Source organism: Puma concolor, chromosome D1, assembly GCF_028749965.1.
Source record: "Puma concolor isolate L17-30 chromosome D1, mPumCon1.1.hap2, whole genome shotgun sequence".
Classification (NCBI taxonomy): domain Eukaryota; kingdom Metazoa; phylum Chordata; class Mammalia; order Carnivora; family Felidae; genus Puma; species Puma concolor.
In genome coordinates this window covers 46,058,712-46,085,470 of record NC_141676.1, presented here as the reverse complement: position 1 = coordinate 46,085,470, position 26,759 = coordinate 46,058,712, and the positions used below count along the sequence as shown (strand labels likewise).

Below are 26,759 nucleotides of genomic sequence, written 5' to 3'. Positions count from 1 at the left end.
TGCAGTTACTTTCATCTGCCTGGTACCTGAAGGCGTAGGAGTTTTGCTATTCATAATGTACTCCTATGAAAGGTGCATATTTTCCAGATCACTCTCACACTTTACCAAGTCACCTAAATGTAAAAAAAACGACAAAGCAGATCTTGCTGGTTTGCAATTTAATAGTTAATAACAAAAAAAATTTTGGCTCAGGTCACGATCTCACAGTTTGTGAGTTTAGCCCCACATCCAGCTCTGTGCTGACAGCTCAGAGCCTGGAGACTGCTTCAGATTCTGTGTCTCCCTCTCCCTCTGCCCCTTCCCTGCTCTCACTCGAGCTCTCTCTCTCTCCTCTCAAAAATAAACAAACATTTAAAAAAAATTTTAAAATATTTTTTCATTAGGCTTTAAAAAAAGTGTAAGAAAGAAAATATTCTGACTGGTGGAAGGGTGACATAGAAGTAAAAAGCCCATCTGAAAGCTTTTTTGGGAGAAAAAAGGTGAAAGAACTCAAAAACATTGTTGAGTTACTGAAAGCTTTCCTGATTGAACACTATGTTAATTCCATGGTTTATTACCACACTCCATGCTTCAGAATCCCCCTTACTTCCTCTTTATGTATAACAATAGCAGATAGATCATAAACTCTGAGAAATGTTAGGGAAATTTATAAAACACTTCACACCTTCAAAAGTAATTCTCCTTACACTCTTTTAAACAGTCTTAACAACCATCAAGTCCCTTCCCAAGTATTTTCTACCGCTTTTCAATTTACATTCAAATGACAACTGCAGTCCTCATTTTCAAGGCTTGGACTTCAGTCCTGGATGGGCTCTCTAGCACAGAAACTTTTTTTGGCCCTTATGGTTGCATTCCTCATTAGACTTCTTATTCCAGTCTCTATGGTCTATTTCATTCAAAATTTATCCCTAATTCCCTCTCTAAAAGACCTTGATCAAAGCCTTGTGTGCGGGGAGTGGGGGTGGGGTGCCTAACTGTCCAAATAAAACCAATATACTGCGCTGTTTCATTGAGATTCATTTAAATTAAAAGCATGACGACTCTAAAAGACCAAAAAAAGTTAAATAATCTTTATATGCTAAGTGCACAAAGAGCCGAGCAAGTGACGCTCTATCTTTAGCAAGTGTGGACTAGCGACTTTTTAACATGGACTCTAAGTACTGACAACTACTGTACCAAATCCACGGGCTCCAGGGATGGTCACACTACCCCCACAGTAACAAATTACCAAATTATGTCTCGTGTCCCAGCACCCCATTAAGGAGGAAAAAGGGTGTTACGGGACTTGCATCTGAAGAAAGAAAAAATAGGCAGCTTTTCTGTGTAGGTTTTGGGAAAACAAAGCTTCACCATACGTGATACTGTTACAGCAGAAAACCACGCAGCACATTTTTGGAGTCTCACTCCTCTTCACCCAAAGGAAGACTGCCTTGCCACTCTATCCTCTATTGTGATGCGCCCTCCTAAGGATGTCGCTGCGTTAGCCCAGTGGTGACAGAAAAAGGGGCGGGGCACGGGGTTACTCTGCCCAGCGAAGGAGGGATGAGGGTATCGCCTTCATCCCTTGGGGAAGGGCCTCAGGACTCCCAACCCAAAAACAGCACCGCCAAAAATCCAAATCCCTTCCTTGCCTCTCCGAATCAGGGGCCAGCTGCCGGAGCCCAGAACCCCACCCACGGTCTCCCAGCAGGGTCTGAGACACCCAGACCACCGCCACGGCAGCCCGGCGCTCAAGCCCAGATTCGCCCTCCGCCCCCTTCCTCTTTCGCCCAGCCCAGCCCAGCCTCCGGCGCCGCCCCCACCGAGTTCCCCAGGTGAGTCCAGTCACCCTCGAACCTGCAGTCCCTCTTGAGTGTCCAGGGAGGACCTAGGCGAAGGCGGGGGGCCAGCGACACCTCCGCTTCTTCCTCAACTGGGTCCCTCTGGAGGTGTCTGTGGCAGCGGCCACTCAGGCGGCTGCGGCCAGCAGAGCCGCCGGGGCAGGTTACAGGCCGGCTCCTAAGCCTCTTCTCGCGAGAGCCTGGAGTCCGAAGAGGCGAGGCTAGCGGTGTTCTCGCGAGGCTCAGCGCCCGGGAGTGGGCGGGGCGCCGAGGGTGAGGGTGAAAGAGGGAGCGGCCGCTTGCGGTGGGCGTTCTGCCGAGGGGCTGGGGTGGCAGAGTGCTGGGCGCCGGCCCTCAAAGACGTCAGACCCGGATCCTCGGCGATCCTCGTGTCTGAGAGGCCCAAACCTCTGAATCCCACGTTTTTCCTTCGACTTCCTGTTACCGTTAGAAAAAAACGGACAGCGTCTCCTGCCCAGAGTTAGAGAAATAGCTCTGGGACCCCGAGTGCTCTGGGAAGACGTTTCCCTTAATTGAGCAAACTCCGAAATGGCCTTAGCGAGCTCACCTGGCGGCTATTCACCCACCTGGGTTCACGAAAGGCGGTCGTCGTGAGGCCCACCCTCTATGCCTCTGCAGCTGTTTGTTTTTAAAAGCTGGCTTGGCGGGAACAGGGTGCCAGCTGAAACTCCTCCTTCACTTGAGCCGCCTATCACACGTCGGGAGGAACCTGGGTCGCGTGTTGCTCCTGTGGCCAGAAGGTCGCCAGTTAATAAGAGTTTCAGTCATCCAACTTCTCTGAGCCTACCATGTGCCAAACGCTGGACGATCCTCACGGGGGTTGGGGGGAGGAGTGACTAAAAGACGCGGTCTCGGCGCTGGAAGCTCAGACCGCGGGGGCAAGACCCGCCCGATAAATGGAAACCCACTGTGCTGTGATAAAAGCCGGGTTGCCCGCAATGAGCTACGGGAGCAGCAGACAGGGAGTAACCGGCTCTGCCTGGCATGTTGAGGAAGCCTCCACCAGGGAGAGACATTTGAGCTGAATCTTGAAGGATGAGTAGAGTTCTTCCCCGGTTTTGAGAAGAGTGGGAGGGGCGTTGCAAGCAGAGAAAGCAAAGAGGAAGAGGACCTGGTTTGTGTAATTTGGAATGAAAACGGATCTTGCGGAAAGAACTTTGTTGAAAAACTTGTAATCATTGTTTAGTTCGGAAGAGAAAAAAAAACTCCCAGGCCCCCATGCGTGATAACCAAAGTGTTGTCCAAACCAAGGTTTTATGCTAAGGAGATGAATTGTGCTGCACGGTACCGGAAAGTGAATATCCTCTTCCTCATCTAGGTACACTCACACATCAGAGACCTAAAGGGAAACAGGTTATTGTCCTAGTGTGCCCAATTGTTACTGCCAACATTCTGTTAAATTGGAAAATCCCAGTACTCTTTGAGGACTGCTAAGTAGAGCGATTTAACAAATGTTGCAATACAGGGAATCTCATGGAGAAACTTCAGAAACATCCTCAGGCAACAACACAACAAAAACCTCACCAATCTTGATTTATTATCAAAATGTTCTGCTGTAAGCTAAGATCAAGGGAGGTGATTCTGTAGTCCAAGTTAGGTTTAGAGAGGTCTGTCAAACAGGAATCATTTCCCTGTATCAAAATAGAAGCTATAATTTCCTACAGAAAGTCTCTGATATTCTATAGTTTCCACTTCCTTCAAAAAACATCTTCATTTTTAATATATATATTTATATATACAATAGTGTCATTTGGCTCACTCTATCCTCCCTACAAATAAGCCCAATACTTAATAGCAAAACAAACAAAAAGTAGTTCTAACCCTGCTATGGGCCAATCAGGTGTCCTCCTCAGCATAATTCACAAGTTCTAGTTCAAGTTCCAGAAATTCTACAGGAGGAATTATGTCAGCAAAGATTTTAGATGAAATTTGGAAACTTTGTTCCATACTGGAATCAGGCCAAAACATTTTACCTTACTTTGAGGGACCTATAGTCCATCTTATTCTGTTATTCCAAGGAGGGAAGGAAGGAAGGAAGGAAGGAAGGAAGGAAGAAAGGAAGGAAGGAAGGAAGGAAGGAAGGAAGGAAGGAAGGAAGGAAGGAGGGAAGGAGGGAAGGAGGGAAGGAGGGAAGGAGGGAAGGAGGGAGGGAGGGAGAAGCAAGGAAGTCTGAAAATCTAATAAAACTATCACCATCATTTGCTTAAAAAAATTAACCTATCAAATATTAATTTGGGGAGCATTGGTAGCATTGTTGCATCCACACGACTCCTGAAACAGAATGCTATGGGCACCAGTGACAGTCACAACAAAGTTTATTACAATGAGAGGCAAGGCCGACCGATCGATCGGAACCAACACTCTTGACAAGAGTGCGGCCCCGAACAGCCGGGGTACAGAGTTTTTATAACCGATCACATCGTTTTATCATCACCTGGGAACAGAACAAAGAAACAGGTTCCAGATGAGTTAGAAACAGTTGCCTAATGAGGTATTTACTTTAGACTTTCTGCCTCTAAGTTGCAACCAGTGGATCTCCTTGATCCTGCCTCTGACGCTCTTTCTTTGAACTTTTGTTTCCTTAATTGGTGAAGCCTAATTTACAAGGGTATGAGGCGTAGTTTACCAGAGCAAAGCAAGGCTGTTATCTCTTAACCTTCAGTGTCAACACAAAGCTGTTATTTTTCAAGCTAAGCATTAGCCCTACACTACAATTTAACCCTTACAGCATCTATATGTCTAGTAGGTAACGCCATTGATTCAAATCATCACAAACTGCTTACACCATCATTTGTAAATGCTAGCTGACTAACCCCTAATGTCAATCTTCTACAATATTAATCACAATACGCACCAAAAAGATCAATACAAATAAAGAGTTTTATACAGAAGCAATGAATAAATTCCTTTGGTTGTATTGTTGCACCTTGTAATATGGTAAGACAAGATTGTTTCACAGCAGAGGATAAGATAGTTAGCGCCTGGAGGGCTCAGTCAGTTAAGCATCTAACTCTTGATTTCAGCTCACATCATGATTTGTGGTTAGTGAGTTCGAGCCCACCCAACCCCCCCCTCCCCCCCCCCCCCCCCACATCAGCATGGAGCCTGCTTGGGAGTCTTTCCCTCCCAGGGTCACTCTGCCCCTCCTTCATTCGCACAGTCTCCAATAAGTAAACTTAAAAAAAAAAAAAAAAAAAAAAGACTTCTAGTTAAATACTTGCTCAGCAAATTAATAAGCCACAGAACCAGAATCCTGTTTAACTTTAAAGCCTGGGATTTCTTGTTACTAGAAGGTTTGAGCACTGTCACCTAACAGCAGGAACAGGAAAATTACACTAACACCAAAAGAACTCTATTCAGCAAACATATTTATAGATTAAGACCCTGTATAAGAATACTAGGGGAAGTACAGGCCTTATGAATATACAGGTTCTAGGATGGGAAAAGATAAGATTCAGTAAGCAGAAAGGGAGAGGCTAAGGCTTGAAGGTCCTGGGTGGGGAAAACACATATTTTAAAACAATGCTGGGGAGCATCTGACCACTAGCAAATGCCTGAGGGCGCAAGGTTCCTCTTAAGAATGTAACAAACACCACCTACCCACCCCCTCAGGTTTCCCTCAGGAATTTGACAAAAGACCTAACTAAAAATAAGTAGTAGACCATAAAACATATGACCCCGAAGGAACAGTTTGGCCGTAGAACACCCCCATACAATGGAAACGAGCCAATCAAAAAGGAATGACTAGGCATTTAGAGTTATCTAGCCAATAAGGGTAAAACCTGAGAAGGGACAAGGGGGAAGGAGAGGGGCTGATCAAAACCTTATAGAACAGAGTTTTATAAGTTTGCCTACAGTTTCTGGCATTCACTTTTTTTTTTTTAATATATGAAATTTATTGTCAAATTGGTTTCCATACATGGCATTCACTTTTGAATGAAGAGAGCATTCATACAATTCTTTCTTTCTGATTTTATGCTGTAATAAACTTTTGCCTGCTGCTCATTTTATTTTGTGGCCACCTCTTCATCAATGCAGCGAGACAATGAATCCCAGATATTAAGTAAAAAAAAAAAAAAAAAAACAAAAACCTCCCAAAACATTTCTACTGACTTAAATGAGATGTGTAAGTAACAAATATAAGGAAAGCAAGCTGGGTGGTAAGGAGATAATGTGCTGTGAGAAATCAGAGATAGGAAAGATTACTTCTAATTGAAGAGATGAAGAAAGTGCAGGAAAGGGGGAAGATGGATGTTTGATTTGGGACCTTGAAGAATAGATAGGATCCATGCATGAAAAGATAATAGGAAAAAACAGCTGTTTTTTTGGTTTGTTTGTTTTTGTTTTTGTTTTACGTAAACTCTATGCCCAACATGGGGCTTGAACTCATAACCCAGTGATTGGATCACATGCTCTACCAACTGAGCCAGCCAGGTGTCCCAGGAAAGGACATTCTTATGGAGAGATCAACAAAGGCATATTTAATGGCTAAGCTATGTATCCTTTAGGGGCAATAATGACCCATTTAAAAAATGAATAGGACGCAATGTGAGAAAAGTAAAATGGAATGGAGACATAATAATGGCCTGGAATGTTGGGTTAAAGTAGAGGTCTGCAAACTTTCTGTAACTTGTTAGCTTGCAATAAGGGTAAAATCTCAGACCTTTCACAGCTTTTGACAATTCCTATTAGGCTTTGTTTTGTAGAGATTGACATAGTGATCTAAAAATTTACATAGAAATGCAAAAGCCCTAGAACACGAATTTAAAAAAAAAGAGAACAGGAGCGCCTGGGTTGCGCCGTCGATTAAGTGTCCAACTTCGGCTCAGGTCATAATTTCACAACAGTTCATGAGTTCGAGCCCCACATCAGACTCTGTGCTGACCGAGAGGAGCCTGGAGCCTACTTAGAGTTCTGTGTCTCCCTCTCCTTCTGCCCCTCCCCTGCTCATGCTCTGTCTCTCTCTCTCTCAAAAATGAATAAACATAAAAAAGAGAGAGAGAGAGAACAAAGTTGGAGAACTTACACGTCAAGATTTCAAAACTTATTACAATACTACAGGAATCAAGATGGTGTGGTGTTGGCACAGAGCTAAGCCTATTGCTTAATGGAATAAGTTGTGAATCCAGAAATAAGCCTTTACATTTATGGTCAGTTGATTTCTAGCAAATGTACCAAGATAATTCAATGAGGAAAGGATAGTCTTTTCAAAAAAACAAACAAGCAAACAAAAGACCCTTAGGTCCTTACCTCACATCATACACAAAAATATTAATCTTAAATGGATCATAGGCCTAAATATAAAAACTAAAACTAAATTTGATAGGGGCTGAATCTAAAATATAAAAACTAAAACTAAATTTGACTGGGTGACTCAGTCAGCAGAGCATCTGACTCTTGATTTCATCTCAGTCATGAGCTCATGGTTCATGAGTTCAAGCCCTACATAGGGCTCTGCGCTGGTGGTGTGGAGCCTGGTTGGGATTCTCTCTCCCTCCCTCTTTCTCTGACCACCCCCCCCCCCCCATGCTCACATGCTTTCTCTCTCACTCTCTCTCAAAATAAATAAATAAACTTTTTAAAAAACTATAAATTTGATAAAAGAAATCAAAGGAGAAAATCTGCATGGTGTTGGGTTAGACAAAGAAGTCCTAGACATGATAGCAAAAGACAAGTCATTTTAAAAAAATTGACAAATTTAATTATTACATTTAAAGTGACAAGTTTAATCAATAAAATTGAGAATTCTTGAGCTTCAAAAGACACCATTAAAAGAGTGAAAAGACAAACCACAGACTGAAAGGAAATGTTTGAAATCATAATAAGGAGGTGTATCCATAGTACATAAAGAACTCTTATAACTTAATAAGACAATCCAATTAAAAAACAGCAAAGGACTTACACAGACCTGTCTATGATGATATACAAATAGTTAATACACACAGGAAAAGATGCTCAGTGCCATTAGTCATTTAGTAAATGTAAATTAAAGCTACAATGAGATAAATTACAACTGCACACTCACTCGAATGGCTATAATGAAAAATCAGACAATGACAGTGTGTGAAGATAGGGATAAACTTGAACCATCATAGATTGCTGGTGTGAGCATAAATCGCAATCATTTTGGAAAACAGTAGCTTTTTAAAGTTAGATATAAATTTACCATACTATCCAGCAACTCCTAGTGATGAAGTTTCAGGGTGATGGGAGGTTCGTGGGGTCCAGAGCTGACGGCCAAGAAAGAGTTCTTCAAGATATCTTTGGTGCAAAAAGATGACTTTATTAATGCATGGGAACAGGATCCATGGGCAGGAATTGCTGTGCTGTGTGAGGGGTGACCGTTTTATGGAGTCGGGGAAGATAAAGTCAAGAGGGAGTTTCCAAAAAGATTTTCACATGCTAAAGACTTACTGGAGGCCAACTATTGTCAAGCTAAGATTGTTTTCCCATTAGCAAAGCATTAACATTGAGACAGTAGGGAGTTCCTGGACTTTAGGCTGTTGATGGGATTGCCTTTTTCTGCTAAACTGGTGGAGACTCCTATCAGTTTAACCATTTGTTTTTTGTCCTTTCTTGTTTTGGGATAGCTGGGAGTGTCCAAGGAATATCACACATGTCCCACCTGGGGGGAGAGTGCTAGCTTGTGTTTTGCCCTCAGCCTGCCTCACGCTCCCTCATCACCAGGAATCTACCCAAAAGAAACAAAAAAATATATATATCCACACAAAAACCTACGTGTGCTGCTCATAGCAACATTATCCTCAGTAGCCAAAAACTGAAAATAATCAACTGGTGCATAGATAAATGTGGCACATTCATACAATGGAGCGCTCTTCGGCAATAAAAAGGAATGGCTTACTGATATGTACTACAACGTAGATAAATCTCGAAACCTGTAGGCCGAGTGAAAAGAAGTCAGATGCAAAAGACTACAAATTGTGTAAGTCATTTAGATGAAATGTCCAGAAAAGGCAAACTTAGAAAGACACGAAGCTGATCCATGGTTGTGGGAGTTTCGAGTGGGAGCAAGGATTGACTGCAAGTGGGCTCAAGGAAATTTACTGGAGTGATGGTAATCTTCTAAAACGGTATATGGATGATAGTTGCACGATTCTATAAATACTAAATAACACCGCTTTCAGAAGGTGAATTTTATGTAAGTTATACCTCAATAAAGCTGTAAAAAGGGGGAAAAAGGACTTTAATCCTATGGATCGGATACCTCAATTAATTCTTTGGATCCACATGAACCCAAACTTGCAGAGGTGGGAATTTTCCTGCTTGTAACCTGAAAGCCATTTCATTTTTCAATGCCATCCATGGTTTCCATGCATGCACCTCCATAAATATATCTACCTCAGAACCTCTTTATCCACTTTTCTGTCCTGGGATCCTAAGAGAGGGTGAGAACATAGAACCCATGAAGATCTGTGCCAAGGAGCTACAGACGTTGCAATTTGGCCATCGTCCTCTCAAGGAGATGTGATCTCTGTCCAAAAAGAAGAACAGACAGAAACTGTTAGATCATACGCTCCTGAGCTTTTCTAATAGTACCAGGAGTTTATATGTTTGTTTTGCTGAAAAGGAAGCTTTAGGATAAGAACTGCAAAAGTAAATCACTGATTTTAAAACCTGACTATTCTAAATGCTGGGCTTTGCTTGGGATGAAGTTGAACTAGACCAAACAGACCCACTGTTTAGGGGCAGGTTGTTTCTTCTCCAACATGTCCTGGGTCCACTTCCATGAACTGCTGCTTCCAAATGGAACCAAGAACTTGTTTCTTTTTTTTTTTTTTTTTAATTTTTTTTTTTCAACGTTGATTTATTTTTGGGACAGAGAGAGACAGAGCATGAACGGGGGAGGGGCAGAGAGAGAGGGAGACACAGAATCGGAAACAGGCTCCAGGCTCTGAGCCATCAGCCCAGGGCCCGACGCGGGGCTTGAACTCCGGGACCGCGAGATCGTGACCTGGCTGAAGTCGGACACTTAACCGACTGTGCCACCCAGGCGCCCCCCCAAGAACTTGTTTCTATCGAGTTCTGCACAGACTAGGTTGGATACTTATAGGCCCAATCCCTGAAGACTTGGGAAGGAAGGTTTTTGGTGTATGGGCCACATGGGGAGGAGAATGATAGGGGTAAAGACATTTAGAGACACACATTATCCAAGGATTAAGTTAAGCAGTGAGAGGAAGTCAGAGGAGAGGGACTTGTGGGACCCCATCTGATACTGACCTTTCAGGGACTGAAAGTTGATTCAAAGAACTCAATAAAACATTTTTTCACTACTCAGAAATAATAAATAAATAAGTAAATAAGTAAACCTATGCTTACATGAGAACTTAAAATGTGATTTTTAAAATTATCTACAAAGCTATGGGAAAATAATTGTTTAATAGATGGTGTTTGTTGTTTGTTTTGTTTGTTTGCTTGTTTGTTTTTACAGAGAGAGAGAGAGAGAGAGCATGAGTGGGGAAGAGGGGCAGAGGGAAAGAATCCCACGACCCTGGGATCATGACGTGAGTCGAAATCAAGAGTTGGATGTTCAACTGACTGAGCCACACAGGCACACTGATAGATGGTATTTAGAACACTAACTGTCCATATAAAAAATAATAAAGTTCCAATATAATATTTTGTCCTACACAAAATTACCCTCCAAAACAATAAATACTTAAAGTGAAAGGTAAAACACTAAAGTAGTTATAAGAGATAATTTGTGACCTAGGGTTGGGGAAAGACTTCTTCAGTAAGACTCTCCAAACACAGAAGCACCTGGGTGGTTCAGTAGGTTAAGCATCTGACTCTTGATTTAGGCTCAGGTCATGATCTCACAGTCATGAGATTGAGCCCCACTTCGGGTTCCATGCTCAGTGTGGAAGCCCGCTTTGGGATTCTCTCTCCCTCTCCCTCTGCCCCTCCCCCATATAAAAAATAAAAAACAAAAATAAAACCAATAAGGAATTCATATTAGAATATGCAAAGAACTCAAAATTAACAGGGCCAGAAAATCAATTAAAAATTGGCAAAGGATATTAAGGAAAAAAAAAAAAAAAACAGCTCATGGACTCAGAAGACCAAGTGGCCAGTTCGTAGAGAGAAGTTCAATCTCACTAGTATTCAGAGATAGGTGAATTAAAACAATGGGCTGCCACTTACCATCAATGTGACACAACTTTTCATAAATGTGCATACTTCCAATTGTAGGTGGAAATAGACAGAAATGCCTAGTTCTCCTGGTGGGAATAGAAACCACACATGTGATTCAGAGTCTTGCAAAGTTTGTTTATGTATCAGGATTCTACCCCTGAGTAAACATCCAGGGAAATTCTCACACAGTTCCATCAGGAGACATATTTAAGAATACTCGTTGAGGCTGGACGCTACTAGGGAGCTGGAGGCACCATCCACACCACCTTCTACTGCTTATTCTCGTATTAGATAGTAAACTGGAAATTGAAAAACTGCATTCTCCAGACACCTCTGCTGCTAAGGTTCTAGAAGAGGTTTAGGTTCAGCCAATCATATGCACTCCTGGGAGAAGGGGCAGGCATAAGTAAGGTGATTCTGCCACTTTTCCCTTTCTGCTGGCAAGCCCTGTTGTGGAAGGGGTTCATTTTATTGTGTTAGTGTTACCAGATTCTAGCAACAAGGCCCAATAGATGTCAAGAAGCAAAGGGCTCGCCATCTCTTTTTGCTGCGGTTGGTCATGGCAGGTACAGTTTGTTTCCGGAACAGCAATAGGAAGCAGCTGCCTCCTGATCAGGGCAGTCTCATGATAATATCAGTCAGTTGCGGAGATGAGAAGACAGAACAACTCTCTTGGTGACTTTGTGAGTTTTTCCTCCAAGTTTAACATAGAGTCTGTTTTCATCAGCATTCTCAATGATTTTGTAATGAATCTCTTTCTATAAACTAACGGAAGTAGCTTCTCTTCTCTGCATTTCAACCAAAGCCTGATTGATTCCACCAGGATGCCAGACATTTGTTAATATTCTTGTACATTTTGCAAAATTTACTTGCCATTTCAGTCCCATCTCCATTGTTCCCTACATCAAGAAGATCTGTTCCCTTCTCTGTGTATCATTGTGTTTTGCATTTCACCTATAACACTGTAATTACTTGCTTACATCTCTGTTTTCTTTAGAACACAAACTGTTTGAGGCCAGTATGGGATCTTAGTCCTCAGGGATATAAAGCATATTTTATTTTTTAAAATTATTTATTTATTTTTATTAGTAACATCTACACCTAGCATCAGGCTTGAACTCACAACCCCAAGATCAAGAGTAGTGTGTTCTAATGACTGAGCCAGCCAGGCACCCCCACAAGGCACATTTTAAGTGCACATGTAGACACTGTATTGGACAAGACAGAATATAGAACATTTCCATCATCACAGAAAGTTCTGTTGCACAGCATTCATCTAAGTAGAACCAGGGTCTGTATTTTACACTTCTGAAGTGTCTTGTATTTTTCTTTCAGAGTGTTTATCAAAATTAATAGTGAATTAATATCTGTCTTGCATACTAAATTGTAGGCCTCATTAAGATAGAAACTGTGTCCATTTTGTTTACCAGTTTATGCCCAGTGTCTAATCTATTACATGACAAATAAAGGATACTAAATTTAGATATTTGTTAAATGACAAATGAATGAAATCATGTCCTAATAAATACAAACATTCTATTCGTTATTTTTAAATTTTTGTAATGTTTATTATTTATTTTTGAGAGACACAGAGAGACAGAGCACGAGTGGGGTAGGGGCAGAGAGAGAGGGAGACACAGAATTGAAACAGGCTCTAGGCTCTGGGCTGTCAGCACAGAGCCTGATGTGGGGCTTGAACCAACAAACCATGAGATCATGACCTGAGCCAAAGTCGGACACTTAAGTGATTGAGCCAGTCAGGTACCCCCAAAAGTTCTGTTCTTTACAATTTGGGGTCCAGTCTAGAAATACGATCAGTGGGTTTGTGTGTAGACAAATGTTTTCTCAAGTTTCAGACCACTTTTTTGCCTTTCCTTGCAAGGCATTTAATTTCCTGAAATGAAGAGAGCGATAGTATCTAGCTAGTAAGGATTCCAGGACCTAGGATTTTGGTAATATTAAAAAGATGATGTCCAAAATATGGGACTGTAAGACACATAATTAAAAAAACATTTTGCATTATTCTTCCTACTCATGACCAATTTAAACACTTTGGTATTAGTCATAACCCCAGAAAGTGTTCTTAAAATTTTTTTAACGTTTATTTATTTATTTTGAGAGAAAGAGACAGATAGCATGAGCAGAGGAGAGACAGAGAGAGACACACAAATCCAAAGCAGGCTCCAGGCTCTAAGCTGTCAGCACAGAGCCCAACGCGGAGCTTGAACCCACGAACTGTGAGATCATGACCTGAGCCATGGTCGGACGCTTAACCGACTGAACTTTCAGGTGCCCTGAAAACGTTCTTATAACAAATGAGAACTCTTTAACTTCATTTATTTAAAATTATGATCATTAAATTTTTATTTTGCAGTGTACGATGGGAGAGAGGTTACAAAGTGCAATTTTATTCTTTTATAAATTATGCAATAACATACTTTAAAAAGAATAAACAACAGAAATGGAATAATTAAAAGAGGCCTTACATGAATAAAAGTAGAATCAAAACAATCAATTAGAATTTCAGCTATCGTGGCTAGCCATGGATTAGACGTAAATATTGGCATTTGGTGATCTCCAAAGCTTGAGAATGTTAGCAGCATGTAATTTTGTTGCCCTATCCTGTGTATAGCAGTGCTCTGCTCTGTCTTCACTGGGATTTAGCTTTGATTAACACATCCACATCAGCTTTGTCTGCTTCTCCAAGACTTTTTTGATGGTTCTCAGCCGGGACATTGTCTTCCTTTTTTCGGGGCCTCTGGGAACCACCATCTCTGTGAGCTATTGGAGCTCCGAGGGCGACAAAGTTGTGTACATCCTGTAGTTTCCTCCGCAGCCATTCTACCCTCTCCACGGAGCTCAGATGCTTGCCCAGGTTATGCATAAACTGTATTTCACTCACAGACCTCTTCCTGGAGGGAACAGCAATGGGAAAGACCACTCCATTAGCTCCCCCCTTCCCAATCATAAAGCCAACGTTAAAAATCCAGCTCCCATGCCCTCACCATGCAGAACAGCTTACGATACTTACTTAACAGGTTTCCCATCCGATTTTGCAAGAAAGCAAATTGCAAACATGACAACCATGACCTTAACCATGTCTTTCGAAGACATCATCTTCACTAAAAGGAAAAGGAAAATGGAAGCGTTTAAAGATATTTTTAATGTGTCAAACTGTACAATCAAATTTGTAGTAGTTGCCTTTACAGCCATACAACTGCACAAAGTGTTACAGAAATCCCAAGTAATTGAATTGGTTTTCATGAAAGACTTTGACAATCAGCCTCTTTTATTTTATAGATACGTTAGTATATATTGTATACACACAAAATTTGACTCTGAAATTAGTCAGATTAGTTCTCCTTTCTTAAGTATCTTTTAAGAGTTTTGTACAATTTTTAATATATGAATTTAAGCCATATGAGAACTGAAAAGGCTTACTTTTTAGAATTTCCTCCCACGTTTTATGTTGCTTATGATTAAGTGCTTATAATTTGCTTGAAAATGGCTAATTCTCTTAATTAGGTAACTTGCTAACACTATTTACTAAGCAAGTTTCTTTTCTCATAAGTCAACTTCATTTCAGGCACTACAATAATAGTCATAAATATCAAACGAATAGGCTCTGATTTAGAGATTTTTAATGAATTAATGCACACTTCTATCATTAAAAAGAATGTGCCAAAGTATTTTAAAATTATCTAATCCATCATCTAATCATTAATTAATTGTTTATGGAGTTAGAGCCTTGGCTCCATATGGAATGCTTGTCTATCTTATTTGACTTATTTTATTAACAATCTTGTTTGAGTATAATTTTTAGCACTTTCCTCTTTTGCCCATAAAGCTTTTCATCTCAGAATAGAACAGTCTTACCTTAATCTGCATTTCAATAATTGCAAAGCCTATTATTACAGAAGTGCTTTTTCTTAACGCTTAATGTTCTCCATTTTAACATACACAGAATGGCTATGTGCTCATATTTTTAAAGGGAAACGGCATCATTTAGAAGTAGCATAAGAAAAATTATAATCCACATTTATTTTTACTCTGCAATATAAGACTACTGATGGTGCAACAAATGAATATTCTTCAGTGTTGGTTTATGTTAGAAACAGGCACTGTAGCTACAGCATTGGGATTTGGTCCTAGCCTTGTCACATTTACCTAGTGACTTAAGACTCCTTGGCTTCCTTGTTCTTTTATTATTATTATTATTTTAAGTTTATTTGTTTATTTTGAGAGAAAGAAAGAGAGAGCAGGAAGGACAGAGAGAGGAAGGGAGAGAGAGAATCTTAAGCTCTGCACTGTCAGTGCAGAGCCCAACACGGGGCTCAATCTCACAAACTGAGATCATGACCTAAGCCAAAATCAAGAGTCAGATGCTTAATGGACTGAGCCACCCAGGTGCCCCAGCTTCCTTATTCTTAATAGAGAGAAGAGCTTCTTACAAGAATGTCATGAAAAAGCTTAAAAAAGACAGTTGTAAAACACCCTTAAAATTCACATACAGTTTTCAGAATAGCAATTTTGAAAAGGCTTTATGTAAATGGAATAAATATCCAGGAGTAAAACTGAATTTCTCCAACTGTTACACAGATTGAGCTCTCCACGAGTCATAAAACAAACCATCTAGATAAGGATATTCTGCATTAAAATGAATTTTAACACAACACACATTTGTATTGGCTATTTAAATCAGAATTACTCATTCCTCACTAGGCTGTTTTATTTCAAAATTTCAGTAAGATAACCATTAGAGCATATCATGCCAAATTTTAATTATTTTCTGTGTAATTTCAGATGAGTTTAGAAAAACAAAGCATCTCAAAAGACTTTAATCACAAAAATGTATGATTCAAGAGCATTTTAGCAGCATAAATTTCTTTTATATTAACCATAATTCAAACTCTCCCTTAATAATTTACCTTGAACAAGCAGCATATTTGCAGAAAATAGCACACATCACATAATTACTTCATAATGACAAAAAACCTCAAATGAAATTTAAAAGAAAATATAAATATTACTCACCACACAAGGTTGTGACAAGATCTTTCAGGTGTCTTGACAGCTGATACTTTCTCAAAGTTGAGTGAACTGGTGAAAGCTGATGAATTAGACTGTAGAGACCCTCAAGTGTGACTTTTATATATAGGTCTTCCACTCACCAAAAGAAGCTTTTTTGTTGTCACAGATAATGTCACTCCCCATTCTCTGGATGGTAACGATAGGTTCAAAGCCACACACACACCCCCATTGGGCGGTGCCCATTCCTCTTAAATTTTAAATAATTGGATATTAAAAGGAAAACAGTGTGGGGCTGGGAAAAGGGTTTATGGAAAGATTTCTAACAAATATTGAAGTGTAATTGTGACGGGATTAATGAATTTATAAGAAAGACTGATTTCAAAGGTTTATGGTAGAGCTATTATTTGAAAGTAAAATCTGAAAATAAGTGTATTTGTTATAACATATAGTGTTATATATAACAATATATATAGTGTTATAACACTATTGGTATAATTATTGTGAGGGTTGTAAAGAATCACATTATATTATTCTTACTTTGGAATCCATTTTCAACCAATCCATATTATTCCTATTTCAAAAAAAAAAAAAAAAATAGACATACTGCTTTTCTTAAAGGAAGTGTTAAAAATATTTTGAGAAAATGCACTTTGTAATTAATTTTAAAGCTTCAAGTGTGAAATTATCTTAAAATTCATTTCACTTAAATTTCATTTATGCATTTTAATTTGCACAGAAAACATTTAATAAGCACTAACTATATGCCAGGCTTTATATGTATTATCCCATTTAGTCTTCTCAGCAATCCCTTAAAGTAAATGCTGATATTAGCCCAGCTTTCACACGAGGAAACTGGGTTTGGAAAGTGGAGAAGATGGAATTCAACAAAGGTCTTTATGACTCCAGAGCCATTTTGATTCTTACTACCTCAGTTTTGCCCTAGAAATGAAACCCTTCTTTGAATTCCAGTCTTTAATTTGCCTAGCCTTTTGCAGCCTCGTTGCCCAGGGGTTGGGTCTTGATTCTTAGGTTCCCCCCGTTGGTGACTAAGGGCCTACTCCAAAATCTGATAGAGGCATAGTACTGCCACCTGTCTGATTTCAAATATTGGTACAGTCTGGTCTCAGTTCGAAACCCCTTGAATGCCCTGGGTATATCCAGGGCTCATTTAGGCAGCTTGACTCCCACCTAAAGTCCCAGAACTGAATTGTTTTTCTTAGCTATGTTCCTATCCAGGCTTCATATTATCCCCTTTCTTGCTAACCATTGCCAAGGTTCAACTCTACCTCAAGTGCAAGCCAGTCCAAGTTTGGACAGTACCTATACAGAGTCTAGAATGAGATATATGCATGAGTCCTGCTCTGGGAAATCCTCTTTACTGGGCAAATCTTACCTGGAGTGTATGTCCAGACTCCATTTTGGAAGTGCTAGAGACAAAATGCAACATGGCTAGAGGATTGAACCGGGTTGCTAAAAATGTTGGAAAACATGACAAATGAGAAGCAGTTGAATGAAATTGGAAAAGTCTGGAAAAGACGTGGGGGTGACTATATAGATGTTTTTAATTTTTTATGGGGCTATCACACAGAAGAAGAAATGTTTTCTGTGGTTTAAGGAAGGAAAGACGGAGTTTAATGGTTAAAGATTACAAGAAGGCAGATTTGAGCTCAACTTGGATATTTTAATTATTAAAATAAAGAATCAAGTACCTTCTTAAGTAGTGAGTTCCCCCATCACTGCAAGAGTTCAAGTAGAAGCTACATGAGGATTTTTTAAGGAGAATATAGAGATTCCTATGTAGCAGATGGTTGAACCATGAAACCAGACCATAAAAATCTATTACTTTGGTTTTTTGAAGACCCCTTCTCATGCAAAGTATCCATGTGATGTTTGTTTATCATTTTTTTTTTTTTTGTTATACACTGTTGAGGGGAAGGAGAATTGGAAATGCGAATGATTTTATAAACACATTTTCACTGTTATTACAATGCCATGTTTAACATTTTAAATTTGTAGATTTTTCCACTTCTTCAGGGAAGTTTGACATCATTGACAGCCTTCCAGGAGTGATGCAGTTAGTACTTTCACTGTGTTCTTCCTATTGCAATTAAATAAGAATAAATTGTCTCATTGAAGACAACCATATTGCTAAATTAGTTTTTCTTACAAATTAAGCAAACCGTTTAGACAATGTTCACTTGTTTAAAAAATGCCTTGAGGATCTACTATCAGCTAGGAGCTATGTTGAGCACTAGATGATTGAGATATGATCTCTGCCCTCCAATTTAACACATAATTACCATATAATATAATAGGTTATAATAGAGATGTGAACAAAGGCTTATAAAAATGCAGATAAGGAAGTAACTAAATTTCCATAGAGTTGATGGGAGCTATTTTACTGAGAAGCTGAAATATTCTCAAGGATGACGGAGTTTTCCACCAGAGAAGGTGAAAAAGAACAGAGAGAACAGCATATGCAAAAGCATGGAGGCCATGAAGACTGAATATATGCAAGTGGGAGGAGAGGGGGAGATGAGCGATGATCCCATAGAAGGAGCTTAGGTACAAGTTGTAGAAGGTATTTGTGTGTATGACAAGAAGTTTTATCTTGCAGTCCTTTCTAAATTCATGCATGTATTAGTAATATTTTTGTGTCTCTCAGATTTTTTAAAGGACTATCTGACCTTCCCACAGAGAAGAGATATTGCTGCCAGGACTTGGCACATTGTTTATCTGAACCATCAGGGTCTGGAACCACAGTCACTTGATAGAAGGACATTATTTAAGAAATAAGAGGGCTAGGGGCTATGTGGGCACAAGAGGCTGATGTCACATTGACAGAAAAGCTGAGCACAGCTTTTTGCTTTGAAAAGCTCAGCCTTTCTTAGGACTCTCAAGTTCTCCAAAACTGGGATCAGACAACATACTGTATTCCTCACATTTGGGAAAAATAAAAGAGCCATGTGTTTTCTCTTGCATTATGGGAGGTTTAATTTTAGACAGATACTTTTTCCTTCTGTTTGAGCAATAGGAATTAGTAAGACTTTGGGGACTTGGCATGAAGAAGAAACTTCCAGGGCTAGGAAATCAGCCACAGTTCTAATTCCAGACGGATGAGACAGTATCTTAAAAGTTGACTTACTCTTTTGCTTTAAGCTGCTCTATGGGATATTGAGCTACTGAGTTCTTTTTAAAAATTTTTATTATTGAAATAAGTTGACATATAGTGTTATATTAGTTTTGGGTGCCCAAAAGAGTGATTGGACCAATTCTATACATTATGTAGTACTTATCACACTAAGTATAGTCACCATCTGTCACCATACAATGTTATTAGAATGTTACTGACTATATGCTCTATGCTTTACTTTTCATCTCCATAACTTATTTATTTTAGAACTGGAAGTATGTATTTCTTAATCCCCTTTCACCTATTTCACCCATTCCCCCCCTCTGGCATTTGCCAGTTTATTTGTTCTCTGCATTTATGAGTCCATTTCTGCTTATTAATTTGTTCTGTTTTTTAGGTTCCACATATAAGTGAAATCATATGGTATTTGTCTTTCTCTGACTTATTTCACCTAGCATAATATCTACTAGGTCCACCCATGTTGTCGCAAACAGCCAGATCTCATTCTTTCCTTAAGCCAAATAATATTCCATTGTGTGTATGCACATGGTGGTGGCGGTGGTGGTGGTGTGTGTGTGTGTGTGTGTGTGTGTGTGTACCACATCTCCTTTATTCATTTATCTATCGATGAACAATTAGGTTGCTTCCATATCATGGCCACTGTAAATAATGCTGCAATAAACATCGGGTTGCAAATATCTTTTTGAATTAGTGTTTTCATTTTCTTTAAATACCCAGTAATGGAATTACTGGGTTGTATGGTATTTTTATTTTTAATTTTTTAAGGAACTTCCCTGCTATTTTCCACAGTTGCTGCACCAATTTACATTCCCACCAACAGTGTATGAGGATTTCCTTTTTCTACATCTTCACCAACGCTTGTTATTTCTTGTCTTTTTGATTTTAGTTATTCTGACTGGTGTTAAGTGATATCTCATTGCTGCCAAGACTTGGCACATTGTTTATCTGAACCATCAGGGTCTGGAACCACAGTCACTTGATAGAAGGACATTATTTAAGAAATAAGAGGGCTAGGGGCTATGTGTGATTTGTATTTCCCTGATGATTAGTGGTGCTGAGCATCTTTTCATGTGTCTTTTGGTCACCTGAATGCCTTCTTTGGAAAAATGTCTATTCAGATCCTCTGCCCATTTTTAATTGGGTTATTTGTGTTTTTTTGGTGTTGAGTTGTATACTTTTTTTTTGATTTTTAAAAAATGTTTGGGGCGCCTGGGTGGCGCAGTCGGTTAAGCGTCCGACTTCAGCCAGGTCACGATCTCGCGGTCCGGTCTGTGAGTTCGATCCCCGCGTCAGGCTCTGGGCTGATGGCTCAGAGCCTGGAGCCTGTTTCCGATTCTGTGTCTCCCTCTCTCTCTGCCCCTCCCCCATTCATGCTCTGTCTCTCTCTGTCCCAAAAATAAAAAAAAAAAAATAAAAACATTGAAAAAAAAAATTTAAAAAATGTTTTATTTCTTTTTGAGAGAGACAGTATGAGTGGGGGAGGGTCAGAGAGAGAGGGAGACACAGAATCTGAAGAAGGCTCCAGGCTCTGAGCTGTCAGCACAGAGGCTGACATGGGGCCTGAACCCATAAATGGTGACATCATGACCTGAGCTGAAGTTGGATGCTTAACCAGTTAAGTCACTCATATGCCCCTTGTATAAGTTCTTTATACATTTTGAATATTAATTCCTTATCAGGTATATCATTTACAAATATCTTCTCCCAAAAATGCCTTTTTATTTTGTTGATGGTTTCCATTGTTGTGCAGAAGGTTTTTATTTTGATGTAATCCCAATAATTCATTTCTACTTTTGCTTCCCTTCCCTCAAGAGACATATACAAAAATATGTTGCTAAGGTTGATGGTCAAGAGATTACTGCCTATGTTTTCTTTTGGTTTTATGGTTTCAGGTCTCACATTTAGGCCTTTTTTTTTTTTTTTAAGTTAGAGCATCTTAACTTTTCAGATCCCAATTTCCACATCTCAAAGTAGAATACTTTCTTCCCTCCTCTGAGTTATGGGCTTTCAGATATGAGCTATTATATGTAAAAGTGTTTTGCATGTAATTGACATTCAAAAAATGCATGTCTTCTTTGGGACATGAAACTAACTCTGAAGGGAAAGTGTTCCTTGCCTTTCCCCTCAGATGGGTCCACCTTACTCCAGGAGTCCCCATTAATAAACATGGAGAATATTGAGCTCCTGGGCCCAATTTGCTCTCTGCCTCCAAGATCTGCCAGCCCGGTCCTGTGAAGTGCAAAGAATTTAGAGGCAGTAGGCAGCTATGATGTTCATAAAATCCACTCTGAATCTGTTAATAGCACAAGGAATTGTAGTAAAATTTAAACTAAGACTAATCATATCTTTGCATTGCTGGGAACAAAATGTGTTGAAGGTGATTGGAGAGTGGACTCCTACACAAGTTAACAAACTAATAGGTGGCCTCAGAAGCTACATTCTTCTTACATCCACCTGGCAATACTGTGCAGTGGAAACACTCAGGACCTGACTATGGAAGATGAGAGCAAAGATCGTAGCTCTAGCACTTATTAGTTGCAAAACCCAGGATGAAAACTTTAATTTCCACACAAAAATAAACATAAGCTACCCCACAGAGTATCACAAGGATCACATAGAATAATGTAGATGAGGCACTTTGTCAACTACATACGAGGTCTTGATTAAAAACAAATTTAGCAATAATAACGTTGTTTTCATGAATCCTGTTAAAGTTATATAATTCTAACTTGGAGCTTTCTGTGTCCTTTCTAAGCTTCATGAAGGACATTTCAAGCGTCGCAGAGCTTCTCTAAAGGCTACACCTAGAATGCTATTGACATTGCCTTTCAACAATGAAGAAAATCTTCCATATGGTCAAACTCAACAAACTGTCCTGAAGAACGCTCTAGTGGGTGCAAAGAGAAGCATGAAGATGAGATTCTGTATTTTCCCTGTATGGAAATTCTCTAGATGTTTAGGGCACCAATAAAGTGTAAAAAAGCCACTATGAAACTTCATTCCAAGCATATTCATGTGGTTGGGTCGCTTATGAAATCAACTAGAGGGAAGATCGTAGTGGAAAGAGCAGTAGATTTGGAGTCAGAAGACCTGAGTTCAGATCTTGGCATTACTAGGATTGTCAGATTCAGCAAATAAAAACACTAGACATCAGTTAATAATAATAAATTGTACACTTAAAGTTTTATTAAGAGGATAGATCTCTTGTGAAATTGTCTTTTCAGAAAAAAGAATTTAAAAAATGCCACAGGACACCCTGTTGTATTTGAACTATTTCTAGGTATCTATGCATATGTACACAGAAATAAAAGAAAAATAGTGTATGGAACATACTTCTACTAAAAAATTATTTGTGTTTATCTAATATAAATTATAAGTATCTAAATTACATACCTCTTTTAAAAATTATATTTCCCTGAATATTGACTTTTTCTTAATATTTCCTGTTTTGCAGAGTTTTTTTAAATGTTTTATTTATTTATTTTGAGAGAGAATAAGAGAAAGAACGAGCAAAGGAGGGGCAGAGAGAGGGTGAGAGAGAACCCCAAGCAAACTACATGCTGCCAGCACAGAGCTCAATGCAGGCTCAATCTCACAAATTGTGAGATCATGACCTGAGCCAAAATCAGGAGTTGGACGCTTAACTGACTGAGCCACCAAGGCATCCTTGCAGAATTTTTTTTTTTAATTTTTTTTTTCAACGTTTATTTATTTTGGGGACAGAGAGAGACAGAGCATGAAGGGGGGAGGGGCAGAGAGAGGGAGACACAGAATCGGAAACAGGCTCCAGGCTCTGAGCCATCAGCCCAGAGCCTGACACGGGGCTCGAACTCACGGACCGCGAGATCGTGACCTGGCTGAAGTCGGACGCTTAACCAACTGCGCCACCCAGGCGCCCCTCCTTGCAGAATTTTTTTTTTTTAAAGTTTTTTTTTTTTTTCAACGTTTATTTATTTTTGGGACAGAGAGAGACAGAGCATGAACGGGAGAGGGGCAGAGAGAGAGGGAGACTCAGAATCGGAAACAGGCTCCAGGCTCTGAGCCATCAGCCCAGAGCCTGACGCGGGGCTCGAACTCACGGACCGCGAGATCGTGACCTGGCTGAAGTCGGACGCTTAACCGACTGCGCCACCCAGGCGCCCCTAGAATTTTTAAGTAAAGTTTCTTGCAGTTACAGTTTATGTTCCAATTACATTGTAGCATGGCTTCTACATCCAAATTATTTTGTCCTTTTTTTGCACTGAACATACATTCATGAGAAAACATGCTCAACATTATGACATGAGCTGGTACCCTGAACATGTACTGAAATAAAATCAACAACTCTGTAAACTGTTCTTCAATTTGATTTCTTGCAACATATAATCTCATCTTTCATGGCAGGAACTGATTTTCCATTCTTCAGGATTACATCTCATCTCTTGATCAATGACTCTTAAAATTGTTGTCCATTGACAAAAAGAAACATATTGTCATCAATTTTGATTCCCTTCTTTGTCACTACATATAACAATTTCACTTGTTCCCTACTGGATGAGTATTTAGGAATATCTATGTAAAACAATCAAGTTCTTCAAGGGGGAAATCCATTTGAAAAACAGATACGACAAGTGCCGTAATCATTGTCCACTTTGAGATGGAATTTCTTTTCCTGTTCATGAGCAACATTTTCCCTTTAAGAACAGGCATTTAGGGGTGCCTGGGTGGCTCAGTCGGTTAAGCAACTGACTTCAGCTCAGGTCATGATCTTGCCTTCCTGAGTTCGAGCTCCATGTTGGGCTCTGTGCTGACAGCTCAGAGCCTGGAGCTTGCTTCAGATTCTGTGTCTCCCTCTCTCTCTTCCTGCCTCTCCCCTGCTCACACTCTGTCTCTCTCTCTCTCTCAGAAATAAACATTAAAAAAAAAAAAAAGAATAGGCTCTTAAGGGAATATATTTCTCAATTCTTTAATCTATTCAATAAGTCCCTTTAAGCAATGGAAAACTTTAACAACACTGTTTACTCTTCTTTTAATTTGCATAATCTTACTATTAAAGAATACTGAAGACTAAAGAAATACTGAAATACTGAATACTGAAGACATGAACAAGAAGTAAGTAGGCTTCACTCAATGGAGTGTTTTAAATGTCAGCAAGAACTTGGGGAAACTTTTCTTCAGAAAGTATGATTTCAACACATCAAATAAACCAAGGGTTCTCTGTCTTTGTTTAATAGAATCAATGGGTTTTTAAATGTGAGACAATTAAATAATACGGAATGCCAACAGAACTAAAAATAATTTAATTGTTTAGTTTGACCAGAATAAATACTGAAGGTTAGATGGTCATCTCTGTCCCAATCATGATCCTGTGGCCTGCTGTCCATTTAGCAGGGGCTATGGGTAGAGGCAGCTTTCCTTAAAAAGAACTCTGGGTAAGGCAGGCAATAACATACATCTTTATCTTACAGAATCAACTTATGCATCAAAGTATTTGCTTTAAAAAATGTCTGCAACAGGGAGCATAACTCCCCATTCCTTAAGTGTGGAATGACTTCTTCCAAAGAATACAGTATAGAAAGGAGGAGGGGTGCCTGGGTGGCTCAGCTGGTTAAGCGTCCACCTCTTGATTTCTGCTCACGTCATGATCTCATGGTTCATGGGATGGAGCCCCACATCAGGCTCTGCACTGACAGCACAGAGCCTGCTTGGGATCCTCTCTCTCTGCCCCTCCTTCATTCACACACACACTCTCTCTAAATAAATAAATAAATAAACTAAAAAAAAAAGGTAGAAAAAAAGCAGCTCTATAGTAGAGAACCTGAAGAACACTACCTTTGACCAGGTGATCAAGGTCAACATCAATAGTGTAAGTCATGTTGACAGAATGTACCCTTGATACTATGCGATGAAAATGGCATTTTACCTCTGTGATTTTGCTCCCCAAACCTCATATCCTTAGTCTAATCATGAGAAAAACATGAAGCAAATTCTAATTGAGGGGCATCCTACAGTATACCTGACCAGCACTCCTCAAAACTGGTAAGTCATCAAAACAAGGAAAGTCTGAGCAACTGTCACAGCCAAGAGGAGCCTAAGGAGACCCGATGACTACATGTAATGTGGTGTCCTGGATGCGATCCTGGAACAGGAACAGGAAATTAGATAAAACCTAAGGAAATAATAATAGACTATGGTCTTTAATTAATTGAAATGTATTGATGTTGGGGGCACCTGGGTGGCTCAGTAGGTTAAGCATCTGACTTTGGCTCAGGTCATGATCTCATGGTTTGTGGGTTCGAGCCCCATGTCAGGCTCTGTGCTGACAGCTCAGAGCCTGGAACCTGCTTCAGATTCCATGTCTCCCTCTCTGTCTGCTCCTTTCCCACTCGTACTCTCTCTCAAAAACAAACATTAGAAAAATTTTTTTAATGTATTGATGTTGGCTCATTAATTATAACAAATGCATCATACCAATGTAACATGGTTTTTTTTTAAGGTAAATACTATTTTAATGAATCTTGTACATGTGTCCATATGTGTGTATCTACATACACACACGCACACGTACACACACACACACACACACACACGCACACACACACATCCCTGATATACAATGTATTTTTTCCCAGGGGTTGACTTGAAAGGAATCTCAGAAAGCAGACTGCTTTTTTTTTTTAAGTGTTTATTTATTATTGAGAGATAGACACAGAGCATGAGCAGGGGAGGGGCAGAGAGGGGGAGACACAGAATCTGAAGCAGGCTCCAGGCTCTGAGCTGTCAGCACAGAGCCCGACGTGGGGCTCGAACTCACAACCCATGAGATCATGACCTGAGCTGAAGCCAGACACTTTACCGACTGAGCCACCCAGGTGCCCCCTCGGAAGCAGACTGCTTTAAACGGTGCAGAGCTTCTCTGATGTGCCAAGCCCTCCTCTTTGGGTCAGACTTCCATGTTTACCACAGAAGCCCCTCTTTTTATCTGTGGTCTGCAGGCCCTACTGATATTAGACTTTTTGAGGAACACTATCATCTTTTCTTTTCTTTTAAAAATTTTTAAATTTATATCCAAATTAGTTAGCATATAGTGCAACAATGATTTCAGGGGTAGATTCCTTAATTCCCCTTACCCATTTAGCCCCTCCCCCATCCCACAACCCCTCCAGTAACCCTCTGTTTGTTCTCCATATTTATGAGTCTCTTCTGTTTTGTCCCCCTCCCTGTTTTTATATTATTTTTGTTTCCTTTCCCTTATGTTCATCTGTTTTGTCTCTTAAAGTCCTCATATGAGTGAAGTCAGATGATATTTGTCTTTCTCTGACTGACTAATTTCACTTAGCATATTACCCTCTAGTTCCATCCACACTGTTGCAAATGGCAAGATTTCATTCTTTTTGATTGCCGAGTAATACTCCATTGTATATATATACATACCACATCGTCTTTATCCATTCATCCATTGACGGACATCTGGGCTCTTTCCATACTTTGGCTATTGTTGATAGTGCTGCTATAAACATGGGGGTGCATGTGTCCCTTCGAAACAGCACACCTGTATTCCTTGGATCAATACCTAGTAGTGCAATTGCTGGGTCGTAGGG

General features: G+C 39.8%; 2 protein-coding genes and 1 long non-coding RNA gene across 6 annotated transcripts in view; 1 reads left to right on the top strand and 2 right to left on the bottom strand.

Annotated features, from left to right (window-relative positions):
* The window catches only part of BTBD10 (BTB domain containing 10), an 85,091-nt gene extending 82,663 nt beyond the window's left edge, over positions 1-2,428 (bottom strand). For 2 of the 4 annotated variants that reach the window (XM_086677937.1, XM_025928082.2), the window contains exon 1: positions 1,837-2,019. The gene's annotated coding sequence lies outside the window, so the exon portion shown is untranslated. Of the gene's footprint in view, positions 1-1,836; positions 2,023-2,407 lie in introns of those variants that run through there. The other 2 variants (XM_086677939.1, XM_086677940.1) reach the window with 2 other exon arrangements.
* On the top strand, positions 1,450-22,165 carry LOC147576644 (uncharacterized). The gene is made up of 2 exons (XR_015240994.1): positions 1,450-1,814; positions 21,935-22,165. It is a non-coding gene; the product is annotated as an uncharacterized LOC147576644 (long non-coding RNA).
* Positions 13,345-16,135, bottom strand: PTH (parathyroid hormone). Its single transcript, XM_025929055.2, has 3 exons — positions 16,029-16,135; positions 14,026-14,116; positions 13,345-13,906 (listed from the first exon to the last, which is right to left on the bottom strand). The coding sequence occupies exons 2-3, from the start codon at positions 14,109-14,111 to the stop codon at positions 13,645-13,647; spliced, it is 348 nt and encodes a 115-aa protein (XP_025784840.1). The 5' UTR covers positions 14,112-14,116; positions 16,029-16,135; the 3' UTR covers positions 13,345-13,644.
* Positions 22,166-26,759: the final 4,594 nt, after the last annotated feature.